This window comes from Hylobates moloch, unplaced genomic scaffold, assembly GCF_009828535.3.
Source record: "Hylobates moloch isolate HMO894 unplaced genomic scaffold, HMol_V3 SCAFFOLD_3, whole genome shotgun sequence".
NCBI classification, from domain to species: domain Eukaryota; kingdom Metazoa; phylum Chordata; class Mammalia; order Primates; family Hylobatidae; genus Hylobates; species Hylobates moloch.
Window position 1 is genome coordinate 19,849,970 of NW_026652278.1, and position 20,222 is coordinate 19,870,191.

Genomic DNA, 20,222 nt, shown 5'->3' on the forward strand with positions numbered 1-20,222 from the left:
TCCCCTGGCCCTGTCTTTTATCATGAAGTCTGGGGCAAGTGTGTTGTTTTTAGGGTCTGCGTGAATAGTCAAAGCTGGGCTGGGAGCTGAGATATCAATAGACAATCCATTTATAAGAGAGTTGGAGGCACAGTCAGATCTTTGGGGAACCTGCATCTTGCTTTCTGACTTACCTGGGATCGTACTGTTCAGCTCAACAAAAGGCAAGTTGAAAGAGCGCTCCCCACTTCATCTCGCTTATGAAAGGAGCAAGGCCCGGCTGTGAAGAGGCCCTGTAGGATTATTCTCTCCAACTTAGAAATTTATCCAATTTTCTCTGTTCTTTATCAGAGTGCAAGGCAAAAGCTTTGCCGGTGTAGACTGAAAGATCGTGGTATAAAAAGCAATCTTACTGACATGGGGTTTTGAAACCTGCTCCTGAGCCTGAGTGATGTCTCCCTTCACCAGTTGGAAGGCACAGTCGAATTTGCACAGGGGCATTAACCAGCAGACAGTAGATCAGAAACGGACCCTCTTTGAGGCCAGCTGTGAGGAATGCTGTGAATCCTGAAATGAAAGAGAACTAAAAAGGCTGAGAGGCTGATTTCTGGAGTGATATTTTGCGTTACAGCAGAGCTTATATCTAAATTAGAGAAATGCCATCAGCTTCGTTTAGATCCAAATTTTAGATTTTCTTAGAGAGGCTTTTTCCACCTTTAAAAAAATGCCTAATTTCCATAAAGAGAAGAAGAGAAGCATTCAGGCGACTGTCTCATTGTAGGTAATGGTGGGCAGATCAAGGAATAGTAATGAGATTCAACATTTGGGAAGGCTACCAGTCAGACCCACTGTCTTAAAGCACCATTTATTATTTTCTCCAAGGACTGATGCCATAGCCTAACCTTCCGAGCTCTTAAAATGAAGAAAGAAAATAAGGCTTAGCCTATTTTTGGAATATAAACAAATCATAATGAGTAACAGTGGGAGGAGGTGGTAAACTGAGGCATGAAGTGGTTAAAATGGTTTACTCACTATTAGCTGGTGGCATCTAAATTTGTTTCCGTTTTTAAAGTCCGACTATAATTGACTTCTTTCCCCCTCCACTACCACTATCACAAGAACAAAAAATCTAACTTAAAGAGTGGCTCTTAGCCCTGAGTACTAGCAGGTGTTTTTATGAGAACAGAGGGGTTGTTAGGAACTTCGAGTATCACAGAGAGAAACTGAGTCACATTTTGGTTAAAGTGATTTGCTCCCAGTCGTAGCGGGTTGAACCCAGAGTTCAAAGCCTGAACAGTGTGCAGAATGTTTCTATTTAGTCAGGCGGGTAATGGCCTCACTGGCAGAATGAAACAAAATAATCCCAGCTGGTGCTTAGATATGAGCATATATCTCAGCTCTTTCTTTATGCGATCGTCCACATAGGTCGTTACTCTCTGCTTTAAATCCTGCCAATTCACTGGTGGGACCTTCTTGTATCTCGTATGTGATGCATTAATTAATTCCTGGCAGAATGTACAAATTCAAACAGTTTGACTTGACGACATGCAGAATGCACTCCCAGTGAAGATGTTGAAGTGTTGTGATGAAGCATTATTATAAATGCTATTACAAATCAAGGATCTTCTTGAAATGCTGTAGTAGTCTTAGGCACTCTCCTGATAAAGCCCATGATTTTTTTCCCTGCAGTTGCGCTACAAGTCAGACCTGATCGGCATGAAGGGCATAGGATGGCTGGCGCTGAGATCCCCACAGATAGAGAGTGCAAAGAAGGCTGGAGAACTCATCAGCGAGGTACCATCAACCTGTCCCCACCACAAGTGACAAGGGCAAGCTAGCATTTCCTTTTGAAGAGGGAATCTGTTTATGGAGTGGAGAACCCACTGGACTCCCAGTATTTTTGGAGGGCCATGTGCAACCAAATCCCAAGACAGAATGAGGTTTCCCTCCAAATGAATTCACTGCTGAGGAACTGAAGGCATGATTTATTAGAAAGTTCTCAACAAATACATTACGTACAATCGTTATCTAAACTGGCCCATTCTTTGTATGGCGAGGAGGAGGAATTTGCCACCCATCTACTGAGTTGACTCTGTGTCCAGAGGTTTTCTGATTTCTGATAGTGTTAAAATTTGCCCAGGAATAGTTACATTAACTGAACTCCTTACCATACTAATAGCCTGGGGATCCCTGCCCTGGAATTCCCTCGAAGGTGACACTGCCTTCTTCAGTTTCTTAATAACAGAATGTATTTGGACAGGGTCCAAGCAGGGCCACCTTGATGCTGAATACTGCCCTTTACTGAATTCCTTTATTGTGGGGAGCCATAGTACTTTGTGGCCTCTCTCTCCAAGAGAGTAAATACCTGTAAAATGTTCCATATCACAGAGGCAGCTGAATCTTTTTATACTCTTGATTGTTAGGTACCTACCAAGAAGAAAGGCTTGTTTTCCAACAATATGATTGGCATGTTAGGTACTGAGAAGGTGGAGTGAAGCTGTATCCTGAAAAATGCATGAAGTTTGACTGTGTTTCATGAGAATCTTTGTCTTTATCTTATAGACCAAGTACCGTAAAAAACCAGACAGTATCAAGTTCACCACAGTGGTTGACTCCCCAGACCTGGTTCATGCCAAGAACAGCTATATGCACTGCAATGAGGTGGGTCCTTTCTTGTCATTCATCCCGGCATGCAGCGTAGCACTGCTGCTCAGTGGTCCGGGTCTAAGAACACAGGCTCTGGACAGATGGGGGTGCAAACCTTCTTTCTACTACCTGGATGGTCTTGGGCCAGTTACTGAATCCCTTCTAACCTTGGTTCCTTTATTTGAAGGAGGTTGGGGTTGCGGGGAGGATAATAATAGCAACCATTTCGTAAGATTAAATGAATTAAATGAGGATTAAATAAAGGCTCAGAAAGCTTTTAGCAAGTACATAGAACACAGTAAGTTCTCAATAAGTGCTCCTTATCATGGTTTGATTCATAATCACAATGACAATAATACCAAGTATTATTGATGATCCCTTGCCAAACGCTAGGTCAGATACATGTTACTTGTTGATAGATGGCGGTGGAATTAAAAGCTTAATATAACCCAGTTAAGAAAAAAAAAAATAGGAACAGCTGTATTTAAAGCTTCTTTCTGATTTTACTCTCTGTATAATGTAGCCCTATTTCCACATTCCTGTCTTTATTTCAAGGAATAGGAAGTTAATGTTCTTCCCCTGAAATTAAGGGATTCAGTTCTACATGCACAGTGACAGAGCTGCTGCGTTTCGCAGACAGCCCGACTACTGTACTGACCAGGTCATATTTGTAAAGCCTGAGTTATCTGGTAATTGATCAGAATATTACAGTTTCACCTCTAAAAATACGTAAGACTCAAACACTTCCTAAAATTGTTTGTAATTCTTAAATCACTGCTTTAAAAATAGAAACCAGATAAGTCTTTGAGTTTTAAAATTGTGTCTTCCTGTGATCCAGGTGGGCTATGAAAACACTTATTTCTTGAACATGTGTTAAGATCTTTTATAACAAAAAGAACTTATTAACGATGCATATTATAATTATTACCATTAATGTTAAACAACAAAGGCACTGAGGTTGTATCTTGTTACTAGTAAAAAGCATGTCCAATGCTCAATTGCAAAGACTCTCTGAAATATCTACACATCTTCTACTGTGTAAAACACCCAGGTATGGCCAACCATGATGTTGGTTTGTGGCCTATTTCGAGCACATCTTGATGAATATTTTTAACAGTCTATTTAAAACCAGCTGCCCCATCTGACCCTGGCTATAAAGGCATCCTCCATCAAATTGTGGGTTCTGGAGGGACACTGTCCATGGGCAGGACTGGGTTCTGTTCTATGCGGTGGGCACTCAGGTGGCGGGGGCGGGGGAAGGAAAGGGAGTCAGTTGCTTTTCCCCTACGGTTTCAGCCCACACAGTTCTCCATTTACCATGAGCCCATCTTATCCACAGCGCATGTATAGATCCGGAGATGCAGAATCCCTGCACAGATACACCCTGATCCCCGACCACCCCGATTTCACCCGAGCCCGCCTCAATGCGCTGCATCTGAGTGATGTAAGTGATCTGGTGGTTCATGGAGTGTGTGCCTACTTTTGTAAAATGATCTGTGCCCAATGTGGATTTCGTTTCTTTAAAAAAAAGTTCTAGGAAGGAGGACTTGGAACAGAAAGGACACTGAACTGAGAAACTGTGTGACTTTCAGTCACTTTCCTCAGTGGTCCTTGTTTTTGGTTTTTTTTTAATCTGCAAAATGGTAATGGGGCTGAGCTAAACTGAGATTCTTTCCAGCTCTGAAATTCTGACTTGGGTATGGCTCCAAAGATCTCAGTGATGTGCTGGGTAACCATGAGGGGAGTGGTCCCCTGGCCCTAGCGGGTGTAGACACCTGCTGTTTTTGTTTCCTGGACCCCTCTCTGTAGCCATTCAGAGTAGTGTCACTGGGGATAGAGTGGCTCTATCTCACCCCATAGTTTGGAAAGATGCTGCAATGGTAGCCCATCCCATCCAAATGCAGCTCACTCCTTTGTGCATGGGACCGTGGCCTCCAACGCTTTCGTTTCCCTTGGACATGTGCCCTTTGCGTGCATAACCAAGCTACTGTTTCCTAAACCCAGGCTTGTTGTTAGCAGGGGTTGGAGGCCCCTGGTTGTAATAGAATAGGCGGCTGCTCGGCCAGCAAAGCTGTGATCCTTGGATAACAGGTAGAGAGACGGCGGAATCAAAAGACACTGTCAGATCAGAATAACACAGGCTGAGTGTGTTGGCCTGGGGCAGCATAGGGCCTCCCAGAGTCCGGCCATTCTTCCCTCCCTGGCCTGGCCATTGTGTCCTGGGGCTCCGTGCAGATCAACAGCTGCTACCGTTCACCCCAGAGGTGGCTGCCTTGCAGGGGTTGGCGAGAGGCGCCTTCTAGTTAGCGTGTGTATTAGTTTGTTGCGTTTGTAAAGCCCTGTGGGATCCCATGCAGTGAATGCGATGGTGCTTTGTAAATATGAGTTATTATGACCATTTGATGCTTTTGAAGGATGTGCAAGGGATAATTTTAGAACAGCAGCTCTGGTGGGCTGACCTCCATCTGGGGAAGCAGGACCTCCCCCTCAGCAGAGCCTGCACAAAACATCCATCTCATTAATGCTTCAAGGATGGGGGAAGGCAAGGCCTCCATTTGAGGAACTATTGGAGACCCATCGCTGTAGAAAGTGGGATAAAGCTGCCAATGCATTTGGGGCCTGGCTTGAGGAGGAGAGCCACCCCAGGCCGGTGATAGAAGCATCTTCCCTCTCACAAGGGATGCCGGTCTGCAGAGTCCTGGAGCTGAAATTAGCCACCAGGGTATGCGGATATGGATAACTCATGAACCTCTTTTGAAAGAGCACTTCTTCAGGGGCGTGTAGAATACGCACAATTGGATCAAGTGCTCTGTGAGGAAGATGTGGAGGGAAAGTGACCTTCCTGGGCAAAGAAAGCCATTGAGATGTGTAAGGCAGCCGAAATAACTAAAAATCAAATGACTCTAATGTGTGAGGATGAGGACAAAACTGTGCCCACTGTGATAAAGAAGAGGAACGCCCAGGGTTCCAAATCAAAGCGCCTACGGAATCTAAAGACTCCCAGTGGCAAGGCAAAAACCTCAACAGAATAAAAAACTCAGGGAGGAAGTGATCACAACCAAGCAAATAGTACACAGGGAGAAGTCACCCAGAGAAAGGGGGCCTGCACACTCAGGAGACCCCCAATCTGGGCCATGCTTTCTAGTCAACCCCGAGTTAGAGACTCAGAAGCTGGGGTGCATTGGACACCAAAGTGGGGTGACATTGGACTTCGATGTTGCATCAAGTTTGGTGTCAATAACCAGCCCAGATCTGGTGCGGGCGTTCTTACTAGGAAGGCATGGCGTGCCCCTTGGAGAGAGTGATCAGGGTTTTGACTCTGTTTGCTACTCTAACCTTTGTGGGGCCACCAAAACAGAAAGCAGAATGCTACAGAGGATCATCAGTCTGTCATAATCTGAACATTCCTACATGTCTTTCAGTCCTAACTGCTAAACTCAGTGATGACCCAGTAAATCTAATCATTTTGGCTCTGTGATTCATCAGTTAGGTGATTATCCCAGGAATGAACGGTTCTGCATTTCCAGGGCCTAGAACACAGTAGACATTTGGCTCAGGGTTTATGGCATCGGGTGCTGGAGTCAGAGGTGAGGATGGAGGTGAAGGTGGTGTGATCTGCAGTACAGAGAAATGATGAGATCCGCCATGCTTGGCCCAAGCACTTTGTGGTCCTCTCTAGTTCCAGGCCCAGTTGTGGGATGGGGTGGGGCACTTTGCTTTCCATCTGCCACTCCTCCTTTGCTTAATCCCCCCAATCCCCCGTAGAACAGAGTGCCAGCCTTGACCTCCATTTCCAGGAGACAAAAGGATGGTTCTTAAGGGCCCCCTGACCTGCTGTAGCTCGTGGAACGAGTGAGCAACCGACACAGTCTGGGGCTGTCACTTTGTCATCTGTTGGTGATGCGCCTCTCCTGCTGTCTCCCTTCTCTGTGGCTGAATAAAGAACAGCCCTCCACTGGGATCTCCAGATGCCTCCTTTTATAGAGCCATTCCCTTATCTTGAAAAAAAAAATATTAGCTACATGAAGGCACAGAAGATTTTGATGCCTCTATCGGTGATGTGGGTCTACCTGAGGACTAAGAGGATATGATTACAGACTCCCAGAGGGCGTGTGAGAACAACTTGAAAAGGGAAAAAATGAAAGAGGAAGATATGAAACACATGGGTCAGGTACTCGGTCAGGTGCTTGACAATAAATTTAATTCAGGTGAAGGCTCTTCCCTTCGTGCAGGCACCAGGGGTATATATGAGATGCAGCATGCCTCATAGTGATGGTGCAGGGCATGGCATCAAAGCCAGGCTGAGGCCCCTCCAGATGTCAGTGGAGCTAACAAACACATGAGTGCCAAGGCCCAAGGAACAGCACTTTCAGCATGTGGGAAGAAACTGGATTCTGGAAGCTTGAATTCTGGCACCTGGAAGCTGCAAACCCGAAGCACTGAAAGTGAATGCAAAGACAGGAAGGAGTGGGGTGAAGGCTTCTGATACCAAGGGGGTGTCACAAATGAGCCATACCCAAAGATCACAAGCCCCACAAGAGCAGAGCCTAATGGGTGAGCGGGTTGGGGGCTTAGAGCTGAAGCCTTTTACGGCCAACCCCACCAATCCCAGTGCTAAGGAGCCCCAAGGTGGACATGGGGCTATAGGCTCTGCTGTCCTGGGAACCAACAAAGGTTAGGAACCACTCCTGCTGAGTACCAGCAACGTGGAAGACAGTGGAGTGACTGCCTGCTTACTCATGCTTTTGTTTTTCCAATCTAGAAAGTCTACAGAAACTCCTGGGAGCAGACCCGGGCTGGCAGTTATGACTTCAGGCTGGACGCCATCCCCTTCCAGACTGCCCGGGCATCCAGGGAGATCGCCAGTGATGTAAGACCCCATGTTCTCTCCTGCAGTCACTGATGAGTTTTTCTCTGGTTTTCCCAGTTCTGTGGAGAGGCAAACCACCAGGACCTGTCAAGATTATCTCTCTCTCTGCACCAAAACTGAACACGTACTGTATTTTAAATGAAAGAAAAAAAAATGGGCTTTACTTTCTAGCATCTTAGGCAGAAATTGTGGTCGAGGAGGGCTGTATTTCCATTCTCTCTCTTTTTAGAGAGGCACTCTTAAAAGACGATGGAGGAGTACCAAGAGGTCCATGAATATGAGCTTGGGCTGTTGATTTGCAATAAAAGGACTTCTTGTAGCTGAAGTTCAGTGTGGTAGAGTAGAAAGAGATGGCGCTTTTGCCCTAGATGGACAAGTTCAAATCCTGGCTCAGTCACTTAGGAAAATTGGCTGTTTGTCTTGGGCAAGTTGCTCAAATTCTCTGAACTTGATTTTCTGCATCTATGAAACAGGGATCTTGTCTCCCGGATTAACGTAGGAATGAAAACAAAATCATATACGGTGTCAGGAACATAGCAGATATTCTGCAGAGAGGGCACCATTGGCTAGACAAGTGTCCACAGTGCTAGATGGAGGCTCACCTGGGAACGGTTTCCTGCTGGTCCACAATTGGATAAGTACAGAAATTAAGAGCATGTGATTTTTGAATTTTTTTTTTTAGCAATTAGACATTGTAACATCTAAGCATGTGATCACTGGACTCATCTCATTGAAAAGGGTGAAGGCCAGGTTGAGTGTTACCAAATACAAGTGGTACTACTACATACTAGCCACATGCAGTAGTACCATACGTGGGTCTTTGATGCATTGGAAATGTAAAAAGCAAATCAAAATGGGACTGGCCCTTCACCGTAGATGGTTTGAGGAGCACTGGACTAGGTCCCTGAAAGCTGGAAAGAATCAAAGGCAGAGTGGCCTATGTGAGAATGGGCACATTTATCTTCCTGTTGGAGTATTAATTACAATAGCGACAATACCAGTAGCCACCACTCAGTGGGCCAGAGCTGATGCCAGACATGAAGCTCAGTCCCTATCTGGCTGAATCCTTGCAACCTCCTATGGGGTGGAGATCAGTCTCCAATTTTATCAGATGGGGAAACTGAGGCTCATGGAGAAACTCAGTAACAGGCCCATGGCCACACAGGTAGGTCTACTTGAATCCAAAGCCTGTGCCTTTAACCCACTCTTGAGCCTCCTGCTGAGAATGCCCTGGGATGGCTCCATATGTGTGGCTGGCCCTGGGGGAGGTAGGCACCCATGACCCGCCTCTGCTCCTCTGACTTGCAGTTCCGGTACAAAGAGGCTTTCCTGCGGGACCGAGGCCTGCAGATCGGGTACCGCAGCGTCGACGATGACCCAAGGATGAAGCATTTCCTCAACGTGGGCAGGCTCCAGAGTGACAATGAGTACAAGAAGGACTTTGCCAAGAGTCGGTCCCAGTTTCACAGCAGCACGGACCAGCCCGGCCTCCTTCAGGCCAAGAGGAGCCAGCAGCTGGCCAGTGATGTGCACTACAGGCAGCCCCTGCCCCAGCCCACCTGCGACCCGGAGCAGCTGGGCCTCAGGCACGCTCAGAAGGCCCACCAGCTGCAGAGTGATGTAAGCCACCTCCACCCACTCCCTTGAGGCCCTTCCCCTGGTGCCTCTTCCTAAGAGATAGCCATAATGCCACATTCCATTGTTAGCTTCCAGGGGAGCTGGGCTGAGAGAGAATCCAAGATACCTAACAAACACTTCAGTGCCAGAAAGAATAACAATAACCACCACTTCTCGAGTGTCTCCTGTTGGCCAGGCTCTGTGTCAAATGCTTTCCAAGCCTCGTGTCACTGGCACTTATGCCAACCCCAGGGCTGTTTCATTTTACAGATGAGGAACTTGAGGCTCAGAGAGGTTCAGTGACTTACTCAAGATCCCATAACAAATAAATGACAGACCTGGGATACCAACCCTTTTGGTTTGCTGTGAGGGCCCAAGCTCTTGATGGCTATGCTAAACTGTTTCCAAGGGATCTTAGCTATTAACCCAGCCTTTGCACTTTCCCTGGGAAGAAACTGAAGCCCAGAGAAGGGAAGTGGCTTCCCTAAGGCCACAGAGTGTGTGGAGCAGGTGTCACTGCCCCACCCGCTCCCAACTGCAACTTTTGTCACTTGAATGGGAAGATGCAAGAGACAGCAACATGCCGGCTGGACTCACAGCACAGTGGGGCCCCTGTGCCAGGGAGATGCTGCTTATGATAAATTTGCTCCCCTTGTTCTGGCTTTATTGATGACAGAAAACATAGTCTCATATTGTGGCTGCCTTTTTAATCTTCTTTACTTAATGGTCAAACCGCTCCAAACCCTGCTGACATATTCCTCTTGCTTCCCTCTTATCCTCAAGGTCAAGTATAAATCAGACTTGAACCTGACCAGAGGTGTTGGCTGGACCCCTCCTGGCTCCTACAAAGTGGAAATGGCTCGGCGGGCTGCGGAACTGGCCAACGCAAGGGGCCTGGGTCTCCAGGGAGCTTACGTGAGTAGCAAGCTGCAAAGCCACCCTGGCTTGCAAGGCCATGGGGAAAGACAAACTCATTGTTTCTTTTCAAAGTTTATTTTTGGCCAAAGGTCAGCTAGCTCTAAAGAAGTGTGAAATGCAGCTCAAACAAGGCGCCTAATTTCATGGGTCTGAGATGACCAGGCAGATGACACGCAGGTTAAACTTCCTGCAGGGCTTTCTCTGAAGTCACAGCCATTAGTTCTGCAGAGGCAAACCTACCGGGGCTACATCAATCCCGGGCCAGGGCAGCCCAGGCTGTGCTGACTGCTTGCTCGTTACATTCGCAGAAAGGGTCAGGGACTCGCTGGATACGACAGTCTGCATTTTGAACCCTACTTTGTTCAGAAGAAAGACGCCAGGTCTAAATGAGATTGGCTTTGCTTCTTTCTCATTCTTGCCTTGAGGGCCCTTTTTCTTGGGGAGGGTAGAAGAGGGGAAAAGGAAGGGGAGGGTGAGCCTGTTAAATGCTCCCTGCGCTTCTTAGCGTGTCCTGTGGGAACCAGGGCCGGGGGTGGGGGCGGGGGAGCTTCATTTTAACTTGGGGTATGTTTGATTTCAGCAGCAGGGGGCAGCAGCAGTGGAGGCTGGAGATCATCAGAGTGGGGAGGTGAACCCAGATGCCACTGAGATTCTGCACGTCAAAAGGAAGAAGGCCCTGCTGTTGTGAGCCATGTCCACCCTGATTCCTGAGAGGCCAGAGAGGAAGTTTGCTCACCGGAGACATGCTTCAGATGGCTTTGATTTTGGCGAGCTGGAAAAATGGCCCACCAGCCCATCGCAGATCTGCCTTTATTTAAAATAACTCTGAAAGCAAATGGAGAATGTTGTATTTGTGGTCCTCTCTGATGCCTAGACGTGGATGGCTGATTCCGTCAAGTGCCTCAAGTGTCTCGGCTGAGGAATAAAGATGTGATGGTGGTTTTCGCTGATGCTGGGCATTCTGGAGTCTGCATTTGCAGATGCCTGTGGTGGAGGCAGTCTCTGTGAACACTGATTTTCTAGAAGGTACAGTTGGTTGAGGAAAGCAAACATACTATGTTGTGTTGATTCCCTCATTCCTTGCATTACCAAGGGAGGCAGAAGCAGCCTGGTGATATTGTGCAAATGCTGGTCTGGGAAGGCCCAGGCTGGGTTGCAATTGTCTCTGCTTAGAGTAGGGACAGTCCACTGTGTGGTCCCCTGGAGGCGCTGGGGGTGTCCATTGTCGGCCATGAGGCCTCCCGGTGTCAGGGTGCCAAGGAGAGTGGGCTCTGAGGTCCAGAAGACAGTACCTTAGAAGCCACTTTCACTTCTGATGGTAGCTTTGATCCATTTCAGGAATTTGGTAACTTGGGTGTAGACCCCTGGCCTCTTCCCACACTCCAGGCCCCAGCTCACTATCCCATAGACGTAGTAGGTGCCATCCTTCTCACAGGTCAGGGGGCCTCCAGAGTCACCCTAAGGGAAACAGAGGCATAAACTCATCGTCGTGAACCAGAGACATTTGGAGACTCCCCCACCTCTCTCCGGGGGGGGTGTCAGGAAGGGATGGGGTGGAGTCCCTTGCCAGCCTCTGTGGGCTTCTCTGGAAAGCAGTGACAAGGCTCTCCCCACAGCTCACATGATACAAGACTCTAAGGGAGAGAAGATAACAGTGTCCTCCGTCCCTGAGTCCACGCGGGCTTGACAGAGGAGCCGCACAGCTGCACTTCCCAACTCTTAGTGATGCAGTTGTTATGACTGTGAGTTCTCGGGGGCCCTCAGCACACATGGGGAGGAGGATGGGGACTCCAAGGCAGCATAGCCTAGGTGCTCAGCATGGTCTATGGGGTTAGAGCTCCTGGGTTTCAAGCCAGGCCCTACCACCTGCCAGGCATGTGACCTTGGACCTCAGTTTCTCACACTGTAAACCATAGATAGCAATAGATCCCCATCCCCCAGGGTTCTTGTGAAGTATATAGAACAGTGCCTCGTTCATATGAAACCCTCATTGAAGGTGGCGAGGATGATGATGGTGAGGAGAAGAAGACATTGAGGATGATAGCTCTCGAAAACTTAATACTGCTTAAGCACTACAACTGACAGGTTTTTAAAAAATGAATTCTCTCTTTTAAACCTAGCCATGACCTTGTGATCTTATGGATAGATTTCCATTTTATAGCTTAGGCATCTGAGATTGAAGAATTGCTTTCATCACTGATAAAAGTCATACAGTAAGAGACAGAAACAGGTTTCGAATTCACAACTATTTGTTTCCAAAGCCTGCAAGTGAAATCCTTCAATTATCTAGGGAATTGAACGAAGTTTTTTTTGTTTTTGTTTTTTTGAGACAGGGTCTCGCTTTGTTGCCCAGGCTGGAGTGCAGTGGCACTCTCTTAGCTCACTGCAACCTCCGTGTCCCGGGTCCAAGCGATTCTCCTGCCTCAGCCCCAGTAGCTGGGACTACAGGCATGTGCCACCATGTCCCCTAATTTTTATATTTTTCTTTCAGTAGAGACGGGGTTTCACCATGTTGGCTAGGCTGATCTTGAACTCCTGACCTCAGGTGATCTGCCCACCTCAGCCTCCCAAAGTGCTGGGATTACAGGCTTGAGCCGCCACACCCAACCTGAAAGAGCTGTTTTCTTAACCATCTTCTGGGAAGGAATTTAGGCCAAATTGCACCCATCTGCCCCTCCTCTGAGTATGTGAACATCCTTGGCTCATTGGGAAGAGACAGAGAGTCACAGAAGAGCCACAAACCCTGGAGAGAGGAACCTCGATGTCCCATCCCAAAGTGAGTTCAAGGCCAGCAAATCATTGTGGGTTCCTTTGTACGGGGAGGCTCCCTCAAGGAGTTGGGATTTGAATGTTGGCATGCTGTTTTGCAGGACAGTTAGAAGGCTTATGGGGACAACAGTCAGAAAATTCTAAATGGAGGTGTTCCTGGGATTCTAGAAAGGACCCTGTGTGATGCGATCCCCACAGAGAAAGGGACTATGGGGAATGGGCTTTGACTTGGGGCAGGGCCCGAAGTCACTTTGGCATTGGTTGATGGAGCCACCACCTTCTCCCTCTGCAACAGTGTCTTTGAATCACAAGCCTCAGCAACCTGGGGTTCCGAAAGGCCCTAGGCTATAGATATACTTAGTTTTCTAGGGCTAAAACACCCCCCCCCCAACACACACACACACACACACACACACACACACACGAGTCCTAATGATGAGTTAATATTACTGTGAAATCGCTAGCTCTAGGCCTTCTTCTTTCTCCTTCTAGCCACTGGTCTTCTGGACAGTTCCCTGTTCACTGGGTTCTCAGAAATGCTGCCCAACACTGAGGCCACAATCCCCTTTGGTGTCCTGCAGACTGTATTGTTCAAATCCCAGCCCTGCCACTGGCTACCCAATTGCTATAGGCCAAGATAACTTCTCTAAGCATCTGTAAAATGGTGATCACGACATCGCCTTCACCAGTATGTTCTGAGAGTTAAATTAGACAATGCAGGCAACGTGACCTCTGTGGTCATTATGCTGAGTCATCCTGGGTTGATGTGGATGCAGATGCACCAGGGGACCAGGGGGCAGACACAGCTCACCTGTGTCTTAGCTTTACCACAGGTGGACCTCTGAACCTGGCTCCCAGCCCAGGGCTCTAAGGGGCCTCTGCCTAGTGAAACATCCTGCCAGCCTCTCCTTCTGCAAGCACCACTTGGAGTCTCTCACCTGGCAGGTGTCTCGCCCAGGTTTCTGAAGATTTCCCGCACAGATCATACTGTCATCAATCATGTGGTCGTAGAGTTGGCGGGAGTTGCACAAAGTGTTGGTGATCAGCTTGACTTTGGCATCCAGGAGCTGGCGGGACCCTTTTCCTGTGGGGGAGGGGCAGAGAAAAGAGTCACTACTGTGGGGACCAGGGTGGCACCAACCCCACCAGAAACCAGATTGTCAGGGAGAAGCCCACCAACTCTCAGCTCAGAAGGGAAGGGTTTTTCCAGGATATGGGCAGAAAAGCCTCACCTTTAGCCTTCACCATGCCAGTGCAGACCTGCAATCCTGTGCTGGTCATGATAGATGGACCAGATAGTATATTCCCTCCTCTCTTTCCCCAACTAGGCCATGAGGTTCAGGAGGAAATAGATGCTATCTTAACCATTTAAAAATTCCCAAGGCCTAACAAAAGGGCTGGCACAATTCTTAGTGAATGAATGGATGGGTGGATGGATGGATGGATGGATGGATGAAGTGCCCTGCGCAGTAGGCTACCTGCTTCCTAGAGCAGGCATTTTCCCCTGTAAAGATAATGACATCAATCAAAACATGTCATTGGCTTTGAACATAAAGTCTTAGAGGCCTGTTTATGAAAAGCAAAATAATTCTAACCTGAGGCTCCAAAATATTCCCATCTGAGACATCATCATGCTGACCAGACCATATTGAGCAGAACAGAGGTTGACAAGTTCAGATGGACTACAGTGAAAATGGCTGTAAAATGAGTTTACTGGCTGACCCTAAATCCAATTAGCCAGACATCTTTCTCAAAAGACTCAAAGTTGTATATTACATTTCACTTTGTTCAAATATGTGGAATTTCTGCAGACTTATTTATTGTGATTCTCGCTATTCATTATTAAGGACAAGATTTGGGAAGGAAGAGAAATATATTTTGAGTATTTGGGAAAGACATGAAACACCCTTCTGAATTTTTTTTTTTTTGTAGTAGAGGGTATAATGTTGCCAGTACTATGAGGAAAGTAATCTTTTGGTTACTTTTAAAAATAAGACCAAATCCTAAAGACAAATCAACAGCTGGATTTAACACAATTTTATAGAATGTCTACTGTGTGGAGAACCCTGACCAAAGTACTGTGAGACAGACAGAGATGAATGGAACCTGACCCCCATCTTCTAAGGGCTGACTTAATGAATGTCTCTGTAGAATTCTATCATCCCCTGTGATCATGCTTGCAAACGTAGGAAGTAAGTATGATTGTTGAGAAACTAAAACTCAGTTGTTCAAGTGACAAAGTCAAGAATTGAATACCAGTCTGTCTGACTCAAAAATCCATGATCTTTCCTCTTTCCAACCTACCGAGGGAAGGAGCAAGATCTCCATAAATGCAGGGTCAATGCTTGGTAAAATTCAAGTATTTAGGGGTAGGGCCAGGGACAGATATGGAGATCAGAGAAACTCAGGGAAGGCTCCCTGCAGTTGGAGGAATTTAACCAGAGCTTGATCAGTGAGGCAGATGCTTTCTTTGGTTGATGCATTTTGAATATGACACTCATTTCAACTTCAAAAGGGCAGTTGAGTTTGGCCTTTCTTCTCTGGTTGATGTAGTTCACCTAAGTCATTGGAGAGTGCATGGCCAACTCACCTGTTTCTGTAACACCCCAGCCAGAGATGTGGCACTCACTCCCAGAGGGAAAGGACCCATCAGGCAAGCACACAGTCTTCACGTATTTGGATTCCAGAGCACAGTGACCATCCACTGGCTTTAACTTGAGCAATGCTAGGTGGAGAGAGAGGTAGAAAATGGGTGTAATGTCACCTCTTTGTCAGAGAAGCACCAGCTTCCACTTGCTCGGGAAAGTGGCCACAGCAAAGCCACCCGCCCCCGCCGTGCCTGAAAATCTTCCACGGTCATTTCATATTTTGAACTTCCATCCAGGAAGGAGTAGCACTTCAGGGCAAGAGTCATGTCAAGAAATAATAATTGACTTTGAAATCATTTCTAATCCTTTTTTTAAGAAACAGGCCTTTAGAGGGGAAAAAAGCTATTGAGGAAGGAGAGAGAGGTGGGGGGGGTGTCTCATGAAAAGGGAAACGGGGTACAGAACTGAGCAGCTGGTAGCTAGGAATGTCATTGCATTTGCACTGGAGCACCTGCCAGGGGCTAGGGGCCAGGCATGCCTGCAAGCACATTGTGTAACCTGACACATAGGAAGCTGAGAGTTGTGCATCAGTGTTTCCATTTCATAGAAGAGAAAAGAGGGCACAGGGAGGTGAGCTGGCTCCTGGTGAGAAAGTTGGGAAGCTGGGATTCCAGGCCAAGCCCATTCCATAGCACAATGTTCCTAGCATTGCTTCCCCTCAGTTTAAGAGCATATGCCCATTTATCTACATTTACACATACCCTCAAAAACTAAAAAGCCCTGGAATACATTCCCTACCTCACAGGGTCCACAGGGACCAAAAACAGTCAAGAGCACCTTCTAGAACCAAACTTCAGCTTTCCAGTCATACAGAAATCCACCCAGGACAAGACCCTCATGAGAGCCATGAAAGAGGAACTTGCCAATATCATTGTGGGGAATCTCATCTCTTTCATTGTAGTGGCTGTACTTGAATATCTTCTCCACCCGAAAGCTCTGCTCATGAAATTCTTCTTTCTCCAGATCCTGGTCCCCTAGCACCACCTTTAGATGTCTGGTTTTTATGCTGCAAGGGAAAATGAGATGGTCAGGAAGGCTCTGCTCCTGCTCAGCTGTGTGGGCTTTGGCAAATCTGACCTTCTGCAGACTCAGCCTCCTCATCTCTAACCCTTGTTTCACTCACAGAACTCTGCTGTGGTGGGGTCCAAACAAGATTATATAAGGGAAGTGCTTTATTAACAGAAGAAAGCTCCAAATGCAAGCTATAACTTTTACCCACTTCTCATGGGAGACCTCCCATTCTCCCTAGGCCTTCCAAAGAAACAGCCATTGCCATCTTGAACCAATCTTCTAAAATCCATTGGCAGGTGCTAATGTTCGCCTGCTTGACCACTCTTGAGGAGCACCTCCTAGAATCCCAGAGAAATCATTCACTATATGAACTGGAAGACCTTCATGGCCACCTCCAAAACCCAGACTTTGTTGGACCAGCCTTGACCATGAACATAGGGAGCTCAGAAGAGGGGGTGACTCTTCAGCTCCCCAGAAGTTACTTGCTTCCCTAAGGTGCACAGGAGGCATGGATGAAGACACCTGACTCAGAAGGGTCATTAGTGATGGCGTCAGACAGAGGAGCAAGCTTTCCTCTGTTCAGGGCAGGACAAAAGAAGTCAAAGAAGCAGATAGAATGGGGTTTCCATCTTACTTGTCCACTTAACTTTCCATATGACTTCAGGCAAGGTAAAGGAAGAATCCTGAGAATCAAGACCCTCACTTACAAAAAGGGAATAACAATAAACTCTTTTCCTCCACAAATATTTACTCAGTACTTGCTACATACAGAGGTGTGCTCAAGACACTGGAGATCCCACAATTAATAAAACAGATAAAAATCCCTGACCTTCCTCAGCTTGTCTTCCAGCAGACAGCTTTGAGGATTAAATGTCATATAATAAATGCAGTGCCCATGGTAAACATTCCAGACATGGTAGCTATTTTCCCTCTGGCTTTCGGGAGCCCTTCTTTTGACCTTGAACAGATCAGACCCCCTAATCCTGACAGAGCTACCAAGATGCCGCTCAGAGGGGAAGGAGAGAGCACCCCCAGGCACTCAAGCCACCCTGATCCCTGCTCCCAGCCGGCACCTACTCGGTGCAGTGGGCAGCAGTGAGCACCCAGCAGGGGTGGATCAGTGCCCCCCCACAGAAGTGGCCCTGGGGCATGGAGACGGTCAGAGGTAGTGAGGACTGGAGGGACGCCTGCCACGGGTGCTTGCCCGCCGTGCTCTTAAAGCCTCCATAGATTCTCTTGATCTTCCTCTCTGCTATCTCAGTCTTTCCACAGGAGTCAAACCCCGGAAGCTTGGTTGGTGGCTCAGTGGGCCTTTCCTCCGGGTAGGCAATGTCTGTGGGACACAAGAAAGATAAATTGTGCTATTCAGCCTCCCTCCAGTTCCTCAGCAGGGCTCAGGCAGAGGTTTGACTCTGAACCCAACAGCTGAGCAGGTGTCCAGAGCTGAGAGACTGCACTGGTGCAGACAGGGTGGGCATGCAATAGGTGCACAGTTGATATTTGTTGAATACATTACATAACATAAAGCAAATCTATAGAATTAACAATGAAGATTTTTTTTCTTCCATTTCAAAGTATGTGACTCCTAAGATTGACATGTACACACACGCATTATGTTTATGTAAATATAAAAATCCATCACTGGGTATGTACTGTACCTTGACAAAGCCCCCACAATTATAAGTGTGCATCATCAATGCACCTTTCATTATTAGTGCACACTTACAATTGTGGAGGCTTTTTCAGCGTAGAGGGGAGGATATTCAGATGAACTAGAATAGGTGAGATAAGATATTTGCACAGATGACTGTGATACAGAAGGAGAGAGCAGTAAATGTTGTATAGGTGGTGACTTGTCCCGTTCCTTAGGGTTTGTAAGGAGGCAGAGATAACATTTTACTTGAGAAATCAAGGAGGACTTCCTGGAGGAGGGGATATTTGAGTTGGTTCTCAAAGAATAGTTGTATATAGAGAAGAACAGATATGGGATGGAGTGTTATAGACAGAAGTGACCATAAGATCAAAGGCACATATGTGAAACTGCTCAGGGAGGGAATCCCACTGGTCAGGGTGAAACGGCACATCATTCCAGATGTGGGCACGGAGTGGGGCCAGGACAGATGGCCAGGAATACTGTGAGGCTGGAATTTGAATGCTTTGCATCCTGAGAGGCTATGGGAGCCCAGCCAGTTTGATTACCATTTGTACACCCAGGGCCCAGCATAGTGGCTGGCAAACAGCAAGAGATGGGTAAATATCTGTTGAGGGCACTGATTTGGAGTCAGAAACCATGAGTTTAGAGTTGGACTACCTGATCTAAACCCACAAAGGTATCCAGACCCACTTGGCATCCTGGTGGGTGCAGACAGTTGGGCAGTTGGGCTGGCACTGGGATGGGAATTGGTAAAGCAGGTGTGGAGGAAGAACGGGGTGAGGGAGGGGCCAGGTGCCAGGGACATCTCCCTACAAATCTCCATCCCCCCAACCCCCTGGGCTTCTGGACAGCCATGGCCTTTACCTTGGGCTGAGCAGGCTGAGACATCACAGTATTCCCATTTCACCTTGTCATTGTTAACTTTAATAAAGCACCAGGGTTTTTCATCTGCATCTGGGTTTCTAAAATACAAAACAAAACAACTCAGAGTCAAGGCTTGGTGAACCCACTGGATCTTATTAAAGAACCTTTGGATAAGAAGGTGCCAGACTCTTGTGCTCCTCCTGGGACCACATTTCTTTGAATCCTCCAACAGGTTAGAAAACCTTAGCACAGAAGGGTGTTTATAGTATTTTATTTGGCAAAACCTTGACTTCTAGAGGAAAATCTCAAGGATGAGGAAGCAGTCCCAAGTCTCATGCCAGATCCACAGGGCATATCAAATTACGTGTAGGAAAAGAAATGAGATCCCTGTTGAAGACCTTTCTATATCAGGAGAGTAAAATCATCACATAAACATGGTGAGAGTTGGGTTCCTCTGCCTGAACCTTTGAATTCTATGCATGGGAATCCTCTGAGAAAGGCTGCCAAGAGGCCCCCCTCCCCGCCGCCCCCGAAGACAGCTCCACAAAGGGAACAGCTCAAAGTGAGTGCAAGTGGAAGGTACTAGTGTTTTGTGGAAAAAAAAAACAAAAAAAAACTTCATGGCCTGGTGCAGTGGCTCATGCCTGTAATCCCAGCACTTTGGGAGGCCGAGGTAGGTGGATCATGAGGCCAGGAGTTCAAGACCAGGCTGGCCAAGATGGTGAAACCCATCTCTACTAAAAACACAAAAATTAGCCGGGTGTGGTGGTGCACGCCTGTAATCCCAGCTACTTGGAAGGCTGAGGCAGGAGAATCGCTTGAATCTGAGAGGCAGAGGTTGCAGTGAGCTGAGATGGTGCCCCTGCACTCTAGCCTGGGTGACTCTGTCTCAAACAAACAAACAAACAAAAAAACAAAACAAGAAAAAATCCTCATTTATGAAGCCAGTTCAAAGCCATACAAAGACCCCCTCACCCTAATCTGCAAATCATCTGACTCATTGGCCTTGGCTAGACAAAGGGTAGTGGCAGGAAGTCAACAGAGTGGCCTGGAGGCAGCAGAAAAGGGAGAAGGAAACTAGATCACCACCAGGGAGGGTGGTGGCATTACCCTTACATGGGAAAGCCTGAACATCCTTGGGCCAGACACCATCACCTTCAACAGACATTCCACTTTCCCTTCTCCATCTCTGCCTGGAAGTTATGTGGCTCATGTGATTATTTCTGACCAACGAAGTATGTGTGGG

The 20,222-nt window shown here is 47.3% G+C and overlaps 2 protein-coding genes across 5 annotated transcripts in view; one reads left to right on the forward strand and one right to left on the reverse strand.

The window, feature by feature from the left end:
• NRAP (nebulin related anchoring protein) overlaps positions 1 to 10,980 on the forward strand; it is a 75,045-nt gene extending 64,065 nt beyond the window's left edge. For 3 of the 4 annotated variants that reach the window (XM_032177453.2, XM_032177474.2, XM_032177463.2), the window contains 7 exons: positions 1,669 to 1,773; positions 2,542 to 2,640; positions 3,965 to 4,069; positions 7,388 to 7,495; positions 8,804 to 9,115; positions 9,896 to 10,027; positions 10,614 to 10,980. In XM_032177453.2, the coding sequence (XP_032033344.1) occupies positions 1,669 to 1,773; positions 2,542 to 2,640; positions 3,965 to 4,069; positions 7,388 to 7,495; positions 8,804 to 9,115; positions 9,896 to 10,027; positions 10,614 to 10,718 (966 nt within the window). In that variant the 3' untranslated portion in view covers positions 10,719 to 10,980. Of the gene's footprint in view, positions 1 to 1,668; positions 1,774 to 2,541; positions 2,641 to 3,964; positions 4,070 to 7,387; positions 7,496 to 8,803; positions 9,116 to 9,895; positions 10,028 to 10,610 lie in introns of all 4 variants that reach the window. The other variant, XM_032177443.2, reaches the window with a different exon arrangement.
• The window catches only part of HABP2 (hyaluronan binding protein 2), a 36,170-nt gene continuing 26,824 nt past the window's right edge, over positions 10,877 to 20,222 (reverse strand). Inside the window, exons 8-13 of the mRNA XM_032177481.2 lie at positions 18,977 to 19,074; positions 17,536 to 17,791; positions 16,311 to 16,453; positions 15,390 to 15,524; positions 13,738 to 13,883; positions 10,877 to 11,488 (exon numbers count right to left, since the gene is read on the reverse strand). Coding sequence (XP_032033372.1) covers positions 11,324 to 11,488; positions 13,738 to 13,883; positions 15,390 to 15,524; positions 16,311 to 16,453; positions 17,536 to 17,791; positions 18,977 to 19,074 — 943 coding nt within the window. The 3' untranslated portion in view covers positions 10,877 to 11,323. The remainder of the gene's footprint in view (positions 11,489 to 13,737; positions 13,884 to 15,389; positions 15,525 to 16,310; positions 16,454 to 17,535; positions 17,792 to 18,976; positions 19,075 to 20,222) is intronic.